Source organism: Scaptodrosophila lebanonensis, unplaced genomic scaffold, assembly GCF_003285725.1.
Source record: "Scaptodrosophila lebanonensis strain 11010-0011.00,11010-0021.00 unplaced genomic scaffold, SlebRS2 tig00000131-arrow-arrow-pilon, whole genome shotgun sequence".
NCBI lineage: Eukaryota > Metazoa > Arthropoda > Insecta > Diptera > Drosophilidae > Scaptodrosophila > Scaptodrosophila lebanonensis.
In genome coordinates this window covers 1,456,740-1,479,794 of record NW_022060584.1, presented here as the reverse complement: position 1 = coordinate 1,479,794, position 23,055 = coordinate 1,456,740, and the positions used below count along the sequence as shown (strand labels likewise).

Sequence of the window (23,055 nt, the reverse complement as noted above, 5' to 3'; positions counted from 1 at the left end):
TAATGCGAGAATTCTTCGAAAAGTACGGAACGTATTTGCTTTTATGACGTCAGCAGAGCAAATTTTAATTACATACATATATGCATAAGCACTATACATAGCTTTTCAAACTGGTTCTTGGGCACTGTCAGCTGTTTAATGTCTGTTCGGAAGTACAGCGTGCGGGGGCATGCAAATGGAAAGATGCAAATTACTGGGCCAGAACTGATAACTAATTAGCAGATAATTACTGGAGGGAAGACTACAAATGCCTGTCAATCAGTAAAGCACATATGAGCAGAAATCTCAGCCAAATAGGGACTATGGAATTATGTTCTAATGAGGAAACTATCCGGAGGATGGCAATGTATGCGTACGAGTTGCTGGAAAAATCACAAACATTTCAGTTCAGACCAGATAAACTGGTTTCTTGGCTGCCATTTAGCATGGGCTCGAGCCAGAGTTAAAGTTAAAGTGCCAGACAAGGGAAGCTCATTTACTGTCTGTCTGCCCGTTCAGCTACAATTTCATAATTATGTATGGCACTACATTATTATAGGCAGATAAACCGAAGCCAGTTTTAGCTGGACGGGTCGATCTCCATCTGTCGTTGCTTCCATGGATGGCTGCTGAAAGCGAACTCACAGTAATATACATGGGAATGGATGCGAATGGATGAGTCTAGTAAATAAAGTACACGGCTGCTTCCTTTTTCTAAATTGAACAAAGTTATTACTATTATTTATAAGATATTATTATTATTTATAAGATACAGAACCTCGATTATCCGGACTTCTTTTAAACGGGAATATCCGTAAACCGGTTGCTGAGTGTTTCAATTTATACCTCTACTATATGTACATCCAAACTGATGGATTAGGCTCAAATTTCGAGGAATCAGATGGAGGAAACCCGTATCAGGCAACCGAGGCTAAAAATGTTTGGCACAACAACAATTTTCTAGGTATTTCAGACCCACAGAAACTACAAATATATCGCAAAAATAGTTATTTACACGAAGAGCAATGAAAAGCTAAATAAAAAGTGCACGCTTTGTGTCTAAATTCGCATGTTCTTCTATAAAATAAAGTAAAATAATCGGTATTTTCGATAATCAATTTATAAAATTTTTTGAAGTTTTTAGACTTTAACTTATCCCAAGAAAGGGATAATAACTTATTCGAGGAAAAACACAAAAAATCGAAAATGGATTAGCTTTCTAAATTAAACCTATTTTCATTTGTTTGTCCACAATTGATCATTTTACTCAAATGTATTATTCATATTTAAACATGTATTAAAAGTATAAAATTAGAAGAAAAGTAATCAAGAAATACAATATTTAACATGCACCTATATAGAGTTACTATTGAACCATTGAACCGTATTTTAAAATGAATTTTGCATTTTAAATTTGTTAAAGGTATTATTTAAAATTATTAAATATGTTAGGTCTTTCACTTGTTGGACAGAGAGACGAGATCAGCATTCAAAAAGTGTTGGACAAATTTCGCCTGAGAATATTATTGGCAAAATGATTTATTGGGAAAAAGAAGTTACAAATAATCCGGTTTATGGAGTCCTTTTTATCTTCTCTAATTGAGTATTTTTCAATAGGATTCTCGATTGGCATAGGAAAAGTCATTCGATATCTTAATAGACTAGGTAATAATAATAATAGGTAATAATAATATATTTTTCGAGAACATAAGACCTATGGACAAATTGCTTACACTTTTAGAACCGTCTACAATACTTAATTCGTTTTATTTCTTAAACTTAGAATTGGTTTCATATACTAGCAGTGAACAAAGCCCTCTGGCAACTCTAACAGAATATATAGTTGATTTTGAAACTGAATACTGAATCGTATATACTCGAACTCGTGCCCATGCCAGCATCCACAGACAACAAAAGGAGTGTCTAATGAGCTACTCAGCTTACAATTCGTGTGTTGTGTGTACCTTGAATTTCCAGCTGAACAACCAGAATGTCATGGCAACTATACAATATATATAGTACTCGTACTATGTAGTATACATATGCCCCTTTATATGGGTATGGCAAGGTGTGCAGGGGATAGCGAGTTCGATGAGCCGCCACCCAGACAGATGTCGTCAAGTGTAATTTAATAAATTTATGATGATTACAACAGTAAAGTGTAAAGATTGCACGCATACAAAATGTAGCTAAGGGCAACGCCAGACTAGAAGATGCCAATGATAATATTATGGGTGGGCTGATGAAGAGGTGGGAGGGGGTGCGTGTGTGGGGCAGCTGCGGATTGAAACTGAACTCGGCAGCTGCCACAGATGCACATTCCCATTCGGAAATGCTTGTTAATTTGACTTAATCAACTCGAAAGCGCTTGACACTTGACAACGAGCTTGCTTTACATATGAACACATGCATATACTATATGTATGTATGTATGTGTATAATGATGATGATGATGACGCCAACAATTGCTGATGATGAGTAATGTATGTAAGTCGCATGATAACAGCGCCAACAACAATAAACACGAGTCGAAGGCTAGAGTTTTGAGAGCACCAAACTCTTATACCATATAATTGGTCCTCTTTACCGAGCTTAATTTAATTTAATTTAATTTAATTTTTCATTTCATTTCAATTACAACATTTGTAAACGGCTTTTAATTTAAAGTAAATAAATAACACAAATTACAAAAATATGTTTTATTATTTAACCTCATTTCTTACTTTTTTCAATAAAGTTCAATAAATTTTGCGATTACTTTTACTTGTATTATGCAACATGGTGTACTCTTTATGGCCTGAACCTGTTTTAGGAATTAGTTTAAATGTTTTATCATTATTTAACATTTGCCTTAACTTAAATTTTAAAAAACTAAAAATGTTTTTGATTGTAAAACCTAAAAAAATTATAATAAATTAATAATATAAGATAAAGCCGTTTATGATAAAACCTTGTACCCGATTCAGTAATTACTAATAAGAATTAATTAATTATTATTTTTATATATAGTGTTTTAAGTCTTAAATACTAAATTATTTTTTTGTATATAAATTTTAAAATATTTAATGTAAACACACAATTTTATTTGTGTTTTTCTTTAATTTTTAATTTAAAATATTTTAAATGTTCTTAAATACAAATATGAATATCTTAGAATAGAACCTAATTTTCGACAATAAATTATTTAGAGTTCCCCTATTAAAATAAAGAAATTGTGAAGCTTTAAAAGAAGGGAAAATATGAGATCAACATTTAAGAATTATAGGAGTTTTGATTAAAAAATTAATTTAAAGTTGTAGTTGATTTGACTCTTATACTAAGTTTAGTGACTCTAGAATAAGAGCTTTCAGTGGCGCTAGATGAGATAGTGAGATAGACTGACGAACGTGTCTGTCTCATCATAATGGTCAGGCTCTGCCCCGCTTCCTATTGGATGTTACAAAAACTGAACGATGTTTTAATTACCCTTTTGCCCTTCATTTACAGGGTATAAGGAAACATTATTAGCTAAAGTAGTACGCAGAGTCGTCTTCTACACACATGCACACCCATAATGAAGGTTTTGTTTTCACGCGCGCATGGAAACTTTTTGTATGGAACAATGCCAAAACAAAGCAACAACAAAACCGTAAACAGCAATAGCAACAAAGAAGGAAAACTTCCAAAGCTTCCCAGCACAAAACAGTCCGAAAAATGAGACCAAAAATGTTTGAATGCAAAGCAAAAGTCACACACAAAAAAAGAACAACACACTTAACATAATGTCGGCGCTCCCTGAAAATAAATAAAGCAGAAGCCTCAGGGAAGCGCTGAGTAACCCGCACCCGCAGCGAGTGAAGCACAAAAGCCAATGTACTCTTTTCTCCGACTTCGGTCAGTTGGGAGCATTGAGCGTAGCGCACGTTTCCTCTTCTGTCAGTTGAGTGCGCGCTCATGAGTGTAGGCGAGAGAGCGAATAGCGCAGTTAGTATGCGTGCATATTTCTTCATTTGTGCTTGTATTTTAATATTTATAAAGCAACAGTTTTGCATGAACACCAAAAGGCAGGACTGTAATTGCTACGTTGCGGGCTGAGGATCCCAGCCCCATAGCCCTTTCTAAAACTTACTTTGGTACTATACTATATTTATTTGGTTTCAAGCAAATAAGATAGTATTTTATGTTGTAAGTCAAAACGCAATTTGAGAAAATTATTTTGCTTTTGGATTTTATAAATTGCAAGTATATAAAGTATTTTATGTTGGACATATCAATAAACTATGCAATATAATTGATATTGATATTTTAAATATTTAGAGAGATTAATTAAATTAACACTATTATTGAATAGAACACAAATCAGCATTGAATTTTATCTTTAAAAAAATTTATACGTGAACAGAAAATCATCAGAACACCAAAAAAAGCCAAGTATCAACCAATAAAAACAGATTCTGCTTAGTTATAAATAAACTCAATTTTATTGCCATATTTTCAATATGTTTGAATATAAAATTGTTAAATCACATTTAATTTTCGCAATTCAAAAAAAAAAAACTTTTATAGAATTTGAACTCTTCTTTCTTTTATATTGAGTAATATGACTGATATGAATATTGAATTTGATAAATACTCGTTATTTTTGTATTTAACATTGGGCGCCATCATCACCTAGAACCGCACCCACAAAAACACCCCCTAAGGTTTTTTTTTTTGTTTCTAAATGTTGTTGTCTGGATACTGTCTGCGCTCAATCAGTGAATAACTGAATTGTTTGCGTAGTGACTGAGAGCATGTACATTTATATTTATATTTATGTTTATGTTGTATATACATCGTCCTATACGTAAATAGGTTTAGACATACATCAATACGGCCAAAGGAACTGCGTCAAGACATTTGGCAAGCATTTTGGTGCTCAAAAGCAGACCGTCATCCCTCACCAAACCCTCGATGCCACCCGCTGTCAAGAAGCTTTGCCCTTCTCTGTTGTTGTTGGTTTATATGCGTCTCTGTATGTGTCGACAGTATTCAACAGCTGTCTGTAGGGGACTGGCTGATAAGTAATCGGTTTAGGTGAGATAATGCAATGTTTCTGAGTGGATACTAGTTTATTTATCAACATAATCACCTCGCAAGCTATCCAACAATCATAAAATTCTGAAAAGCCTTGGGAAAAATAGAATTTGACAATGTTGTATCATAAGCTTTCGTATAACCTCTTCATGAATTTAGTCACGGAGATCTTAGAATAATAATGTGGAATTGATTAATTCGTATCGCATTTTTTACAATTTTGATAAAGGCAAAACATTGTATTTATTGTTTGCAAGGAGCAAGTATTTTGGAGTGTGATGAAGGATCTAAAATTCGAGAGCTACACATTCAAATATTTTCAAAATTAAAAAAAAACATGGATATAATGAAGTAACGGCCCCAGATGAGATTTACTATATAAGTAGTATGTATTATGAAAACACCAATTTATTCCTTTTTTATCATTTTATCAGCTAGCCCTCCCATCTTTTGTATTTGCTGCTCTACCTTTACACGCTCTCCCACACAGGCTAATAAATGTGTGTGTGTGTGTGTGAGTGCGTGTTAGCTGAGCACATTGCTCGTGTGTGAGAGAGTGTTGGTGAGCACACTGTTGTTGTTTTTGTTGCTGCTGCTGTTGGCACAGTAACTGAAGACAGCGCCGCGCTTGGCGCGCCAACGACAAGTGTTGTGCTGCTTGGCCACATTCGGGGGCCGCGTTCAGTTGGTGATCTTTCCTCGAGAGCGCAGCACGCAGCACGCACCACGACGCAACGTGTGATTAACAGTTCAGTTCGAGAGTTGCCGTTGTACACCTAAGCAACAGCACCAACAACAATTTCGCTGTTGTGTGTGTGCTTGTGCTCGTCTGTGTATGTGTGCGCCATTTGTTTCTGATTATTAATTGCTATAAAATTATTTTTTAAAAATTTTCGAAAAAAAAGTTAAATAATTGCATAATTATAACCTTTTCAACATTTTTGTGTTCTTGTGCCTTTTATATTTATAATTTACAAGCGCAGTAAAAAATATCTATATTTATATATGTACATATATACACATTCGTATAGTGCTCTCTTTGCCAATGTTTTCAATAAAAATATAATATTAAAATTTTTTCTTAGCCTTCACACCGTCCACGTCAGCAGCAGTAGCAATAAAATTTAAATCGAGCAAAAAGTGTAATTTTAGTGAAAACCTAAAACAACAGCAACAAAAAAAAACCGCCAAAATGTCCAAGAACAATGAAAAAGTTGCCTACGAGTTTCCACAGCCTGCAAAGAAGGTAACCCTTTCCGAGTTCATATATGATCCACAAAATGGAACTTTTTTCGGACGTACCGGCAAAAACTGGGGTGAGTTACAAAAATAAAAATCTTGTCTCATTACAATCAAGTTTAAGTTACTCATAAATCCAGCCAGCATCTAAAAGCAATAATTCAATAATTTTGAAATAGAACGCGACCGAATACGAGTAGTTGTAATAGCCCAATTGTTAGTCATTTATGATGGATTCTATTTCCAGTCCTCTTACTTATGTACGAGTATATTCATTATGTTCAATATCCCTTTGTCAAGCCACTATTATTATTCGAGTCTGATTCACATAAATGGCAAGTGTAGGTTGATTTATTATTTATAATTATATATATTCTATGATTCACTGTTTATTTGGAAATTAGCGTACTTTAAATACACTGAAGCGCTTCTTAGGCCGCGTTTTACTTTTTTTTTATCTTAAATTTAAAATAATTTAACTACGCCCAATAGTAATAGGAAACCGCATCGTTGCGCAAGAATAGCCAAAGAAAACTTGTTTTTATTTTTCTAAGCTTAAGGATGGAGCAAATAGTTCATGTCGAATTAAATAAAAAATAATAAATGAAAAAGAAAATAATATTTTTAGCTAAAAATAATGAAACATATTTATTATAACATTCACGAATAAAAAGGCAATAAATAATTAAAAAAACATGAGCTAAGTCATCTGAGCTCAAAGTATTTGGCATATTCGGGTGCAGAGAACGACATCTTCTTTGGGAAGCATGGGAATATAAATAATACAATGAAAAGTACATAGTAATAAAACTAGTAAAACAGATTAAATCATTAACAAATTAGAAGTTAGATCTTCAATAAATTGATTAAATACTTTTAGCTTATACATTTTTGTTTTTACAATATTTAATAATAATAATAAAAAATATATAAATCAAACATATCTAATTAATAAGAAAAACATTCATAATAATATTGGCAGTTAATTAAAATTATAATACATTTGTAATAACATATTATTAATATTTGAAATATTGTATTTTGGATGACGATTTCATTTAAAAAATAAATTTTAACACTGTATCAAATTTAATTTAAAGCATTAGTTTCGAAATTTAAAGAAATTCAAGGGAATTTGAAATCGATAAGCTGAAATTTCTATTTACTGTCATTATCTAGTAAATACTATACACGTTCGTGTTTTCGAACCAGTTAAAGAGTCAATTTTTTTTTTTTAAATCCGTGTTTTAATATTATGAGTTCAGTAAAGGAGAACTAACACTTATGGTGTCAGCTAAGCAGATCTAACCCCGATTGAAATATATTTTAAAGCTACAGCAAAAAGATGTACAAGTAATGGACATCGAAAATACTGAAATAACCAATGTATGTCACTAACAATTCGTACATATTGTCGAACCAATAACCAGTTATGGAGTCATATTACAAATACGAAATGCGACGATTTTGTGATATGTGAGTCGCGTACCTCTTATCAATATTTTGTCTTCATAAGCGTTTTTTCCGGCATGGAGTACAGAAAGGCGCCCTTAATAATGAGATGAGTGGATTGTGTGCTAGTATAGTATATAAGTATATATATATATGTTATCAGTTATTTGGCGACTCTGTTGTGGTTTGTCGAGTAAATGAGACGAAGCGCAAAACTAACAAAAGCAGCAAAAAATAGATAGAGAGACAAAGAGAGAAAGAGAGAACAAAATTATTGTTTAGTTAACCCCACAAAAAAGTTTGATAAAAAAATTATATATAGTCATAGCATGCTGGTGATAAAGCACATTAGTGGCTTATATAATGGAATTAGTTTGCAGTTTTAAGCATATTTTAACAAAGCTATTAAAATTGTTTATTAAAGCTTTTCAAATTCTACAAGTGGGTTGCCTTAGAACCTGTTGGCTGTGTGTAATTAATGACTGTTTCGAATGAATTTGCATTTTAAGAACGCCTATATAGCGATATAGCTAAGGAATGTATCCAATGCATAACCAACTTATACTAGAAATTTGTTATTTTTAGAGGGGAACTGTTTCAAAATTCAATTTTTAATTTCTTCTGCGTCTTACTTTGGCATTTATTTAAACATGCTACCATTTTTATGCCAAACATGTCCCAAACGCCCCGCATATTTCAACACTTGCTTCTCAAAATGATAAAAGTTGCAACACAAACTGGCACGGACACACGTACTCGGACTTGGACGGTGAATCGGAATCGGAATCGCACTTAGGGCAGACAGACAGGGGGCCGTGTTGAAGTACTATAAGCAGTATAAGCACACCACGGACTGTACTTGGACGTCGTGGTACAATATTTGCTTTATAATGAGTTCTGTAAACAAATTCAAGGTTTTCGCAACCGACTGAACAGAACGAGCGTTTTTTACGCCAATTCTTCACGCTTAGGTACGGTAGCGAGAGATTTTAAAAGCTGTCATCATATATTCACACAAATACTTTTATAAACATAATTAAATACAGCACTCTATAAAATAGCTATTCTTTCAAAAGTTCTCGCTCCAGTTATTCACGCAGACTAAAAGTTGATTTAGAAAGGCTCGTCTGCATGTTTAAACGTTTCGAGCGAAGAGACTATATGGGTTAGTGATATTGAACTTGTTTTTATTTTCTTATAATTAATTGAAGATGTTCGTCGAGCTACAAATTATATAGTATATCTACAATTTGGCTACCGTAGCTATGCGGCAAATAAAAAGACTCAGAGTTAGGCCTTTCCGTTTTCATTCTTCAACAAATGTATTCATTCCTATTGATTTGTCGAAATGGTTCAGCAAACAGCTTTATTCTAGACATGTAAAACAATCGATAAGGAACAGTTAATGTTGAAAAGCTTTTACCGCATTTATTCGGAATATAAGTGGATTTTGAAGGACTTGTCAAGTTTGTTTGCATGTATGAACGTTTCGATCTGAGAAACGGAAGGGGTTAGGACTATTAAACTTATTTTGCACTTTCTTGTGGTTAATTGCAATTTCAATAGAAGTGCAGGTAACAATATGCTTTTTATTTTTAAAATGCTAAGGGTAATACTTTCTTTATTTACTCATTTTAATGCAAACTGATTGTTTCCCCACAAAATTAAGAACCTTTCCAGTTTTTTTTTAGTCACATAATTAAATTATACCGTTACAGTTTTTCAATACATGTCTATGAAAAACAAGAATTAATTTTATTTTCAATACTTCGTAGGCTCCCTTTTGGCCTTTCAATGCATTTCAATTGACAACTTTTATTAAATCATTGGTCTCTCTCTCTTTTCTATGATAATGTGCATCCTAATCTTTTCTCGAGTTGTTTCAATTATAGCTCTGTGGGATTCACTTCCGTTGGTTTGGTGGTGTTTTAAACTGCTTGCAGTAATAAATCATCCATTCCTATATCTGTTTCAGGAGTTTAAATAAAAGTAGATATTTCAATTGAAAAATATTTTCAGCAAATATTTGTTAACTTATTAATAATGTAATGTTTCAAAAGCACAGAAATATTTTTTGTATTAAAAAATACACTATATCGACCTTAAATATTTAAATGTGATTGTTTTAAAGCGTCAGATCCACTCAACAATGAATCATGCATGAGCAAAATGAATGTCTGAAGAGAAATGGAATCTGAATACACGATTACTTTAGGAATGCCAACTCGACATTAATTCCCAATCGAATTATTATAGAATTATATAGTAAAATGTTAGCCTCTTATTTCTGTTAACTTCAATGGTAAGCCCTTTAGTTTAGTTCAAAATGGTTGACTGTACTACATTTAATATCCGGATCCAGCACTTACTAGGAATGTCAACTAGACATTTGCATGTGGCACCCACTCGTTGAGTAAGTGAAAGGCCTTCGTTTAGGTTTATGTGGGAAAGACACGATTTCGTAGCCGCCTACATATAGTCTTCATGTTAGGCGCCACTATTCAGCCGCGAAGCAACAATTTTGGCGCCCAAAGAAAAGGAAACAATGTTACTCATTGGCTGGGGCCGTCATCATTAGACTCATTACGCGCAGACCAGCCCCAAAATTCAGGCCCCCAACCAATTTGCAATCCAAGCCGATAAGCCAAACATTTAGACCAAGTAAATACTTAGTTGTGGGCAGGTCAGGGCAACATGCTTTTGCCTCTAAGGTGGTAGTACCCCGAATAGAAAGCGTCACACCCTTTAGGGAGTGCGTCATCGTCATCGCTGGCCTGCAACATAAGTATACTAGAATACTATGCATATACTTGTATGTATGTGTATGTATGTACATAGTCGCATGTATGTATGTATACTTTTGTGGCATTTTAAGTGAATTAATTTCACATACTGCCTGCTCGAGGCAAACATTACGGCCGTTTAGTTTGCTTATTAGATTGGGTCTAACTGGAAAGCAAAAAATATGCCCCAAACTTTGACATATTTGGAGTGTTTCTTTACCTAATTGGGCATTGATGTCTCGGGGCCTCCACACTCTACGCAGGACACGTGTTTGCAAGAAAACTTTTTACATGTTTTTCCTTCCCGTTGTTATCCTTTCGCCTTTCCGTTTAATGTGCCTCATTATGCAAAAAGTTTTGTATTTGTTTGAACGAAAAGAACAAATTCTAAAGGGGTTTTTATTTGGTTGCTCTTGTTATTGTTGTTCTTGAAATTTATGTAAAATTGTTCAAGCAGAATAATTCATAAACTTACTTACTTAAGCTTTATGCTCATATTTATGATAATCCCTATATTTACTTATGCATTTGGCTCTGCATTACGGAGTCAAGTGTATGCTTTGCTTTTTATGCAGATTTCAATAAATATGCCACTCTTTTTTTAAAATGTGCAAAAATTATGATCAAATTGCTTTGAATGCAAAATTTTCTGCAACGGTGGGATACTTATATACTTTATACATATATAAATCGCGAAAGAGCCAGATTGATCTATATTATAAAAAGGTTTGTCTTGACTGACTGAGGTAAATGCGGGGAGCTGAAATTATTTTGAGGGTACTTATAATAAATAAATAAATGGAAAACAGGTTTTCAAATTTGAGTCAAAAATTCGTAGAATTACGGGAGATATGGAATATGTGTTAACGGCTTGGAAGGAGGGGTGTTGAAGGGAAGGCTGCATTACAAATTTATTCTTTCTTGGACCTAGGAGATTCCAGTTACCAAGTTTGGATATTCTAGCCCTTATATATTCATCGGCAACACAAAAATTTGGCCTTTAATTTAAATTGAAAAGTAGAAATACAATAATGTATTATTTAAAAAATAATAAATCACTAATTAGCGACAGAGTCTCTCTCTCTTAATGAGTATTCAACTGGGAGGAGGATAGCGTTGACTTAAATACTCAATTCAGTATACAAATTAGCTTTATCTTAGCATCTTCTAACCTAGACAGCAACAACCACGACAACTAAGCCAGCGTCTAACTAGTTAGTAGAACAAATAGTAGTAGTGGAAGAGCGTGACAGGGAGAGGCGTGAGAGGCTGGCCAGACGGAGAGCGGCAGGGAGAGTGACCTTAACTGACAATTAGCAGTTTGAACTGGTTTAAGCTCGAGCTGAAACTCATTTGCCTTACCACTGCTGCTGTTGTTGTTGTTGTTGTTGTTGTTGTAGTAACTTACATGACGACAAATCAAAATCGACAACGAATGACAAAACAATAACAACAAACACGACTCGCTTTATATCGTTCAGCGAAAATACTGACAAAATGTAACAACGAAAGCATTTCCAAAACAAATAAGCTGTTGAACCGGTTTTTTGTTTTTCGTTTTTCGTTTTTTTTGGCTTTCGCTTTGTCTGTCGCATCACAAGGTTCTCTCGCCGAGCAAACAACAACAAACAACTTTGCATTAATTTTTTAAACCTGCGTCCATTAATTAGTTTAATGTCTACTAAAACGCAAATTAAAAATTAGTCAAGCGTGCCAAGCGGTGCAGATAGAATCGCACTCATTGTTCTTGTTTAGGCAGACATCCGCCTATTAGACGAAGTTTGTGAAAATTCGCGCATTGTTGTTGTTCCCAGACTTAATTGGCCAAGTCGGAAAAGCATGTGATAGACCTTTAAATGCAGCAAGCAAGTCGGATAAAGCAGAACAACTGCTGGGGACATTTTGCCTTCTGTGGGCGGTTGCGACTTATTTGTGTAATCAAAAGAATCCAATAAAAAAGGGTTCAACAATCTACAGTGCACACAAAAGTTAATGTACACGTATTGCTTTCGAACTCAATGAATATTGGTCTAAACATTTTTCGGGTTCTTAAGAGCGTAGAGAAATATTTTATTGATATATACATAGGTGCATATAAGTTCGTATAGGTACAATAAATGTATGAATGTACTCATCTAAGTTGATGGCGACTAACCTTTTCGTGTTCTTTTCAGCTATTTTCCCCAGTTAGTCACCAACATTTTCAATCCAAACTCTTTTGAATCCTTATGTCCTTTAATAATCAATCATACTCAATAGGATTTATGACTGGATATTGTTAGGCAATATTATAAAAATGCATATAACTGCGAACGTATTCCAAATCATTCAGTTCTCTCAAGCTAAGATGCACTTAAGCGAAATATGATCGTTTTATGGCATACGAAAGAACGAAATTAACCTCTATAAATATATGGATGTTCCGTTCTCTCTGGCTCCCTCTCTCTCTCTCTCTCTCTATCTCTCTCCCTTTTGAGTTCGAAGTTCATGTTATCCTAGTCTGCATTAATGTCCAACTCATCAAAAATGCTGTAATATTATTCGACATTAAATTTAAATGCTTATCGAATAAGATGGATCGAATATAACAAAGAAGAAAAGTCAATTGTAAAATACAAATAGAAAAACGTTGAAATATAGTGAGCTTCTATGTACTAGCGAATTCATCAGTTGATATTATTCTTCATAATACATACTGTGTAGTAGCCCATTTTCATTATGTTTTATCAATGGGAGCAGTATTTGCTATTATGGCCGGGCTTATTCACTGATACCCCTTATTTACAGGATTAACACTAAATCCACAATGATTAAAAAGTCAATTTATTATTATATTTATTGGGGTAAATTTAACCTTTTCCCCAACATTTCTAGGACTAGCTGGAATGCCTCGACGATACTCTGATTATCCAGATGCTTACACTACATGAAATGTTATTTCAACTATTGGATCTTCAATTTCTTTACTAGGTATTTTTTTTATATTATTTGAGAAAGATTAGTTTCACAACGACAAGTAATTTATCCAATTCAACTAAATTCATCTATTGAATGATATCAAAATACCCCTCCAGCTGAACACAGTTATTCTGAATTACCTCTTTTAACTAACTAACCTCTAATATGGCAGACTAGATTTAAGCTCTTTATACTTCTTATTTATACTTGTATTTTACGAATTATATTTGATTTATTTAAAAATATACCCACAATACTTTTATTGGTTAAAAAAAAGAAGTGTACATCAAATCCAAATCATTTTTGAGAATCTGTGCACAGTTGGTCAATATGTTGATTATTTGATTTGCAAAAAAATACAAGGAAATTAAATACTTTAAGGGGGGAAAAATATAATTATCGATTGAATATAAGCTTTTAATATAAATAAGTATTATTTATTTGTGACAAAGCAAAAAAACAAATTACCTGTTATCAACATTTTTTTATGAACCCCTCTGCGTGACAATTTTCAAAATGATTTCCATCAATATCCTTCTGATATGCATCTTAATGCGGTGCATGTGGCAAGTGCTGGCTTTGAGCGAAAGCTAAGCAACAACAACAAATGCTATGAAATGTTTTTAATGGCTGTCATTAGATAGGAACAACAAATAACGCAGTACCGGCCAAGTCAAGGGCGCCCCAAAATGAAAAGTAAACAGAGGTGCATTAAAAGTGCCCGAGAGGGGGAGAGAGAGGAAGAGACAGACAGGTGTGGCAGCAAAGGGTTGCAGGCTGGCCACCTAAGGGTGCGGAGCACGAAATGGCCAACTGTCCAAGGATTGCTGTAAACGTCTGTCCTTACAATGTGATTATGTGTATTTGGGAGGGCCACTGAAAAACAGTAGACTGTACCCAGAATGAACATAAAACATTAAATTTATGACAGCTTTTATCGGCAGACTTTACGAGCTAAAATAAAGAAAATAAATTAAAAGCCATTTAAGTGGAGTTTAATTTTAAAGCTATGCTACAAATAAACGCTTTTATGTCGCTCGTTCTGCTATCCAAATAAATAAGGAAAAATTGTGTCGAAAGCATAATTAGTTTCGAAATTTATTGACAAAAAAAAAAAAACACATTTATCGGATCGGTTGACCGAGTTCTTCAGCTGCAAGGACACAAGCTTTTACGAGAGAGGAGTTATTAATCAGAGAACGCAATTATTTAAAAAGTTGATTTATTTTTCAACAATCCAATTCACGTTGTCTAATTATATTCCTTGACTATTTTCGTTGCTATTTCATTGACTATTGTTATCTCAATTGCCATAATGTTATAATTAATTACAACCTAAATTTCTTGATAAGTTTTGGCTTCCCCTAACGATCTCCATTTGCTTCCCCTGACCGTATGCAACGATTTTTTCCGCGCACTCATAATTTAAATATAATGACTCATTTCCCATGCCACATAAGCCAACCACCCAACTAATTAGGCGCACATGTGTGCAGTAAAAAGAACTTGCCACATTATTCCTGCTACATATGTACATGCTTGGGTAGTTTTTGGTCAGTTGAGCAAACAAATTAAAACACACACACACACACACACACACACATGCACGCAAACACACTAAAATGTTGCGGAAGAGTGCAACCTGGGCTGCCATATTTGTGATAACCTATGGCTAAATTATTAACCTTATAGGAGCTAGTCCCAGACCTATTGTCCTTCATTGGGCGACGCATACACGATGATGACGTGCTTTCTTGCCAGCATTTCACTTGGCATTGGCCGGTTGGGAGGGGGTTGGCGTTGGGGTTGGGGGGTGTAGTTGGGAGCGCCCGTTAGTTTTTATATGGGTCACGGGCTCTTTAAGTTTGTTTACCGCATCACATCATCAAACAAGCCGAGAGCGCTCGCGCCTTCACTTCTCGATTTTATTATTAAACTTGGTCATTGGGACTCGCCCGGCTGCACAAAGCAACGTGATAGTTGTTGTTGCTGGCCACTGTGTGTGTACGTACAAGTATGTGTGTGTGTTCATGATGAATCGCATTTACTGTTATGGCTGAAACTTTTCTACATGAGCGCCTCGAAGCCGTCCGCGTGTTCCGTCCTTGTTTATGTAAATATTGTGCAAGTTTTCCCACCCAGGGTGTGCAAGCCCTAGATGTGTGATCCACCCATCCACCCACCCAATCACTCACTTATACACTTCCACCATATGGGTTTACTTTTAATAAAGCCGCTGTCTTCTGCCCATAACCAACTTTAACCAATTCCCAGAGGCTCTGAATTTTCAAAATTTTACACAATTATTTGCTTTTTTTACAAATAAAAGGCAATTGAAAATTCGATGAAAACACGTGCGTCCATCGGAGATTCTTTATATCTATACTGTATAGTATCTGGCTGAACTAATTATAGCGCTGGGGTGGGTAGCTGACCTCTTCGGCTGCCAAAATGGCGCAGAGAGTGAAAAGTTCTTCAAAATTTATGTTTATTTTCGGTTATGAGCAGTCCGAATGTATTTCAAGGCAAGCCAACGGATGCCAACTGAGTGGCATTAAAATCGCCAAAAACAATATACATATATACTTACATATATAGTGTCTGTTATTATGCGAATTATGCAAACGCAAGAGCAACGTAAATACTAAAAATGAATGCTTAATTTTATGAAAACAGTGGGTTATCGATTTATTTTATTACCAAATTAATACCTAAGCTGTTCAATTATATTATATGTGTGAGTGCTGTTATACTTGTAGTTTGTTTTTGTCGTCAGCCACACTCTTAATATTTTATGTGCTCCTCTTTCCCAGGCCGGTCAATAAAACTTGCATTTTTAAATATAAACACAAAGTTTGTAAACAAATAGGTGACAGGCAGTTTATTTTTGAATTTGAATATTTGTCACACAATCAACTTTTGAGAGGCTATTATTTAGCTGCCCTTCAAATAAAGTTTTCTATATGTACAAAAAGTGAAAAACAAACTTTAAATATAAAATGTTGTTATAAATATTGAAACTATTTAAAAAGCAGTGGACACATGCAAATAATTCCACCTCCCCTTCACTGCTTTCCGTATAATAAGTAATAGAAACGAAAAATCAATTCACTTTGTATAAAATTGCTGAAAATGATGATACTCCAGCAATAAACCATAATAATATAATAATAATCATAATGATAATAATATTTTAATGCAATTTTTTTTCAACTAAAAATTCAAATAATATTTTTACTTCTATTAATCCCCCAAGATAAATTTAACATTTCATATTAGTTTTCATTTTGAATATTACTATTAAAAGTTGTATGCAATCATCCTTATTGAAAATAGTCCAGGAAGGAAATCATGCATATAAAGAATAAAAGAATAAAGCTCAGATCTACATCAACAAAAAAGAAAAGATGACGTGGACCCTAGATCTTGTAAGCCATATGGCCAATTAAAATGATTCCTGTTGAGACGCGAACCCTCTTGTTAGAAAATTGTAGAAAAACTAAAGCTGGACTAGACATAAACAAAACAGATCTAATAATGTGGACCTTATAACACCTTAATCACTGGGCTATAGTGCAAAGATATTTCACCCCAGGCCCTTTTCATGACTTCCTTTAATGATTGGATGTCTGCAAACTGTCTTCCAGACTCAAACACTTAACGTTTGTTTTCTCAATCACATTTAAATCAAGAGCATGAGAGAACCACTTCAGTAATTATACGGCAGAAGCCGGGCAATTATTATGTTGGAAAGTCCAAGAGAGAGATTCATAAATATTTCCATATAATGAAATGTCTCCTCAAGCGAGCTCTCTCAGAACTCGTTTTGCCCATCACGGCTAATTAGACCAGTCCGGTAATGTACATCAGTAAAAGTATGTACTTTAACGATTGCCCTCTGTAAAGAACAAACGAAATTTAACTTCCTAGTTGACACAAATTGTTTCGATTTATTGCTGATATATGTCTATCTGTATCCTTAGTAGCCAACAGTATTCGCCAAATACGGCTTATGCTTACATCTATGCATAACAAACTCCCATGTTCATACGTTTATCAATTTTTGCTTGGCACTGACCACCCGAGGAGATCTCCACTCCTCCCTACTATTTACTCTATAAATACAATGTGCTCGCATTCAGCTCCCAAAGGACCTTAGCAACCTGTGACTTGACACATCGTCGAGTAGTTTACGGCACAATTTATGTAAATGTGTTTAGGTAAATGCCGTAAAAAAGTTATTGTGCCACCTAGTGTGTTTAATATCGAGTCCATAAAAATCCAGACAGATCCGAAGCAACTTGATAGTACATACCCGTACTACCATACTCAGAAATTGGACGTTGTCATGCGTACAGTATTACAACGATATCACGCACCAATTAGAGAAAGGCAGGCAGCTTCATTCGAAAAAATAAATACATGCTTCTGAAAGAAAAAGATTCTTAACATATTTGAATAATTTATAATTTGTTTATATATTTTGTTATATATATTGAAAACTTGAAATATATTCTGAACCTTTAAATGGACAATTTTTTTTTTAATTATTTGTCAAATAATTATATTTATTATATATTTCAAATAATTTTAAAATGCCGGAAAACATTCATACTTAAAATGAAAAATTCTCTAGCTTACCTTAATTTTCTTTTTGGCTGCACTATCTCTCTGATTTATAAGTTTTCGTCATTGACATCGATAACAATTTATTTGATGCTTTCATAAATTGAATTAATTTCAATTTAATATTTGTCACACATTCATTTAATAACCGTTACACATCCATGGATTTTTCGATGTCTTCATTCGACTTTTATTTATCTCTATGAATATGTATTTTTAGAAAAATCAAATTCCACTTTTTAGATTGAAACGAACATAATATTAAGCCAAGTTTTATTTCTCTTATTTTTAAAAGCTTCGAAAATAAATACTTTTATAATAGCTTGTCATATAACAAAATCTATGAGGAGCTTAATAGAGATGCCACAATTAGGAGAAATGCTACTGTCAAGCTTAGTGTCCCTACTTCAAATATAGTAATTGTCGAAGTCCAGTAAAATCTGTATGACATATTAAACATATGAGAATTATAACAATAACTTGATAAGCCTACACTTAAGAAGAATGCTACTGCCAAGTTTAGTTTCTCTACTTCTAATACTTTGCGAGATCAAGGTGATCATACCTGCAAACATACAAGTAGTAAACAATTTTGGTATTTTGTTTGCCTTCTTCTACATACAAGTATAATCGTAAGTTTTTCGGTTGATATTTAAGAAAGAAGCTTACACAAAAATTGTATTTGATAGATATTACTGTGGCAGTAACTAACTTATCGATTGTGTTGGGCCAAATCTGAAGACAACGTATAATTTCTTGCTGGCTTTTTTCCATTCATACTTTATTTTGGGACCGGCGACAAATTGTGGCGAAGACATAAGAATGTTGCTGGTCTGCATGTAATCATAGTACATACTTACATTCCGATATTGGTTACACATGCCCGTTGCGGGCGCCCACCTTGGCGGGTCTGTCTGTCTGTCTGTCTGACGGACTGGGGGATTGACTAACGCTGGCGTCATAGCAAGGGGCGGCAATGCCGGTCTCCGTCTAGTCTATTGGCATGAGCGTGTCAGCGGGCGGTCATTGCCAAACTTATTTCCTTGTACTTGAACGCAATTAATTCGCTTTGCCGCTTGCTTGGCAACAAAAATAGCCAGACTCGAAAGTAAGTTAAGGCTAAAAAATTGATGAGTGCCACAACAGACAGCCGTAAGCCCAAATTTGAAAAGTCGTTAGCAATGCAACGAATGATTACTTATTGATAGCTGATTGTTTATTCTAGTACACTCGTAGTATACAAGTATGTACGCGAGAAGGCGGCTTTTTGTTGCCTACTGTACCTATTTGTTGGCTTGTGCTGTGTTGCATTGTATTCGATATTCATTCAAACGATTAATTTGTTTGGGAATTCGAGCTGCCCCATATCCGCTGCTTGTCTGTAATTCTCTTCTGTTTATCGACTTTGGCTTTATTTATGCAACGGGTGTATGGGTTTGGGCGACCCAATCGCCTATGTGGATGTGGCTGTGGCTGTGGATGTCGAATGCCGCATGCCGCATGCCGACGCCGATCCGCAGCACAATTCTAACTGAGTCGTCAATGTTAATGACAATGAAATACATATACATATATGTATACATATATATATATATATATATATATATATATATCTATATAGTATATGTCTATACACATTGCTTTTCTCTCACTTCTCGGGCATCACAGTCCTCTATTTGTTTATTTCTATTGACTGCATTTAACGTTTGGCGCGTTTTGCGATTAACGCGCGGTGGCCGTACGAGACTACAAGTATATTGCATAAAAAAGCCCAACAAAAGTCTATTTGAATTTGCGTAAACGTAAACATTGGACCGACTATACATACATACGTACATACGTACATACAAGTACAAGTATAGATGCTTAATTATTCGCATTCGCAATTCAAACTTGTGCATACTTGTAGTACAATGTAATGCAGACGTATGTAAAATTATTCGAATGTGTTTAGCTCGCCTATTTTTGATTCTGTCGCATAATTGTTTCGACTAACTCTTCAAAAATTCGAATGGTACATTTTTGAAACCAAGCTTAAAATATTTTGGTGTTAACGGGTGCTAATATTTTATATTTTCACTTAAATGTGAATTGTCGATTCGTAAATGTTATATGAGCAGGAATACCGGCCTGCCACATATTGAACATCAGTCCATATCCATATGATTTAAGTGTATTTCAGTTACCTCGAATCGGTAGCTTGAAGAGAATGCCATAAATGGGAACAGTTTTATGGAACTGAGAAATGTATTATGCTGAACGGATTGTATCGATTCGATTACTCGATTGAATCAATTATGTCTAACCTCCTAATTAAAGTCTGATACATTCAATTCAATTGATTGTTCTGAATCGGTTAGTTAAATGATTCAATTTTGGATCGGTTATAATTGTTATGCGCACGTCAAACTTTCATTTTATTTATATATCTAAGTAATGAAATGGTCAAAATACAATAAACCTGATTTAACATATCGAACTGTATTTGTCAAATTTTATTTTTTATAATAATTAATTAAATAACGTCGAATTTGCTAGGGCGATTTAAATCGGCTGTGCTAAATCGGTTGATTCCAAAATTATGCTGAATTTATCAAAACTGTTATTTCCAAACGGTTACATAAAATCAATTATATAACTTTTAGGAAAAAGCAGAGCTTTAGATCACCAGATGAAATCCTAACGCGTCATAGCCGTAACAAGATATTATTGCAATTTGGATAAATATTTTAAAATTTGGATCATTATCTTATCTTAAAAATAAACTCTGTAATGTTGTAAACATTTTTGAACACATCCCACCCCCTTTGTTTGAACCCCACTAACCAGCAATCAACAATTCTATACAATTTCAGGTCAACTATTCTTCTTCTACACGATCTTCTACATTGTTCTTGCCGCACTGTTTGCGATCTGCATGCAGGGTCTGTTGTCCACGATCGAAAATGATAAGCCCAAATGGCAACTGGAGAGCTCGCTGATAGGCACAAATCCCGGTTTAGGTTTCCGTCCGTTAAGCGAACAAACAGAGCGCGGAGGCATTATACAATTTGATGCCCGCAAAGACGCAGAATCAGATTACTGGATTGAGTTAATCAATGATTTTCTGGACGGTAAGCACATTCCTATTCCTATGCATACTTGTATGTATATTTGCTCTATGCATAACTAATTAATAATTCATTTCAATAGATTATAATAATACGGAGGGTCGCAAGGTCAAGCACTGCGACTTCAATCAGAACCACAAGCCTACCGATGTGTGTTTGGTGGATGTGAACGACCTCAAGGGCTGCTCGAGGGAAAACAACTATGGCTATAAGACGCGCCAGCCTTGTGTTTTCCTCAAGCTAAACAAAATCTATGGCTGGAATCCCGAATATTACGATAGCCCCGCCAACCTGCCCAATGACATGCCCTCATCACTGAAGCAGCGCATCAATGAGACGAACCAGTTAGAGGTAAGCAGTATTGGTTCGCTTAATAAGATAATACAAGCTTCAAGTATTTGAATTTTCTACATCTACTAGCTGCAACAAATCTGGGTTTCGTGCACAGGCCACTACGGCAAGGATCAGGAGAACTTTGACGGCATTTCTTACTATCCACGTCAAGGCTTCCCAGCCTTCTACTATCCCTATCTAAATCAGCCAGGCTATCTGAGTCCGATAGTTGCTGTGCAATTCAGTCGTTTACCAAATAACACCTTGGTGGAGGTCGAATGTCGTGCCTGGGCCAAGAATATCATATATAGCGGCAGGCAGCGCGATCGTATGGGCTCCGTCACCTTCCAGCTGATGGTCGACTAAGGACCGAGCTCTACACTACACTGCACTACAAGAACTTGTGATCGCAACTACAACCACCAATCTAACTCTATATATAAATGTTTTATATAGCAAGTTATATGGCGTCGTTCAAGTGGAAGTTGTGAAGAAGACGAGAGACCAACTAACTACCAACTACCAGCTACCAACTACAAGGCGATTAATTCATAAATAGGGCTTAGGCGAATTCAAGTGTTAAATGTGTTGTATATATTTATAGAAAAGAGATCAAGTGAGAAGTGAAGAGAGCAATTATAGGAAAGATTTGCCCAAAATGTTAAAACTTGAGAAGAAAAACAATGATAGAAAAGTTCAAAAAACCAATATGCGCCGCAAAAGCCACAGCTCTTGCAATTGTTGTTATAGCTTCAGGCTTGTTCTATATGCTATAAGTTCTTAATTTTAATATTTAAACATTATTAATTTCTGTAATTATGCGATGATTTTCGTCACTTGTATTTAGTTAATTAGAATTATTCAATATCTGTTATGATTTACTTTGTTTTCACGTCCACTTCTAAAGAGAATAAATAATCATTTTTGTTAAACTTTAAACCCAAACATTTTCAATGTAAAAATTATAAACCTTATAAAGCTTAAGCTTTTCAAATCACCATCATCTGTTAAGAAGGTCGCCAAAACACAAAGTATATAAACGGAATACAATTATATTGACATTTGAAAAACTGCTAAAACACATAATTATATTATGAATAAACTTATTATCATTTTAATGTACACACCCACATTAAACACTTTAAAAACGAGTATTGAAAACATAACTGTAATGCAAACTTAGGCGATATAGGAATAGATACTTTAAAACGATCAACTACAACAAATATTCCAATATAAACACAATTTCTTGATTTGTTGTTGAAGCCATTCTGAGATTTATATGAAAAACTCATTTTATTCACTTTAAGCAAGCGATTAAATCATTTTTGTTGCGAAATTAATGAATAAAAGACCGATTCTAAAGCTGGAAATATTGTGTTTTTAATTATACTCTGTACATGAAATGTACAAGAGTATATTAGGTTTGCGGGAGCTGAAAAATGTAACAGGCAGAAGGAGGCGTGGCAGACCCCACAAAGTATATATATTCTTGATCAGCATGACGAGACGAGTCGATC

General features: G+C 34.5%; 1 protein-coding gene across 1 annotated transcript; it reads left to right on the top strand.

Moving 5' to 3' along the window:
• The first annotated feature begins 5,730 nt into the window (after positions 1 to 5,730).
• On the top strand, positions 5,731 to 22,474 carry LOC115628979 (sodium/potassium-transporting ATPase subunit beta-1). Its single transcript, XM_030525259.1, has 5 exons — positions 5,731 to 5,867; positions 6,120 to 6,350; positions 20,948 to 21,205; positions 21,285 to 21,553; positions 21,623 to 22,474. The coding sequence occupies exons 2-5, from the start codon at positions 6,227 to 6,229 to the stop codon at positions 21,899 to 21,901; spliced, it is 930 nt and encodes a 309-aa protein (XP_030381119.1). The 5' UTR covers positions 5,731 to 5,867; positions 6,120 to 6,226; the 3' UTR covers positions 21,902 to 22,474.
• Positions 22,475 to 23,055: the final 581 nt, after the last annotated feature.

Coding starts and splice junctions, on each gene's coding strand:
- LOC115628979 (XM_030525259.1), top strand. CDS start 6,227: ATGTCCAAGAACAATGAAAAAGTTGCCTACGAGTTTCCACAGCCTGCA. Junction 6,351..20,947: donor ACGTACCGGCAAAAACTGGG/GTGAGTTACAAA, acceptor ATACAATTTCAG/GTCAACTATTCTTCTTCTAC. Junction 21,554..21,622: donor ATGAGACGAACCAGTTAGAG/GTAAGCAGTATT, acceptor TACATCTACTAG/CTGCAACAAATCTGGGTTTC.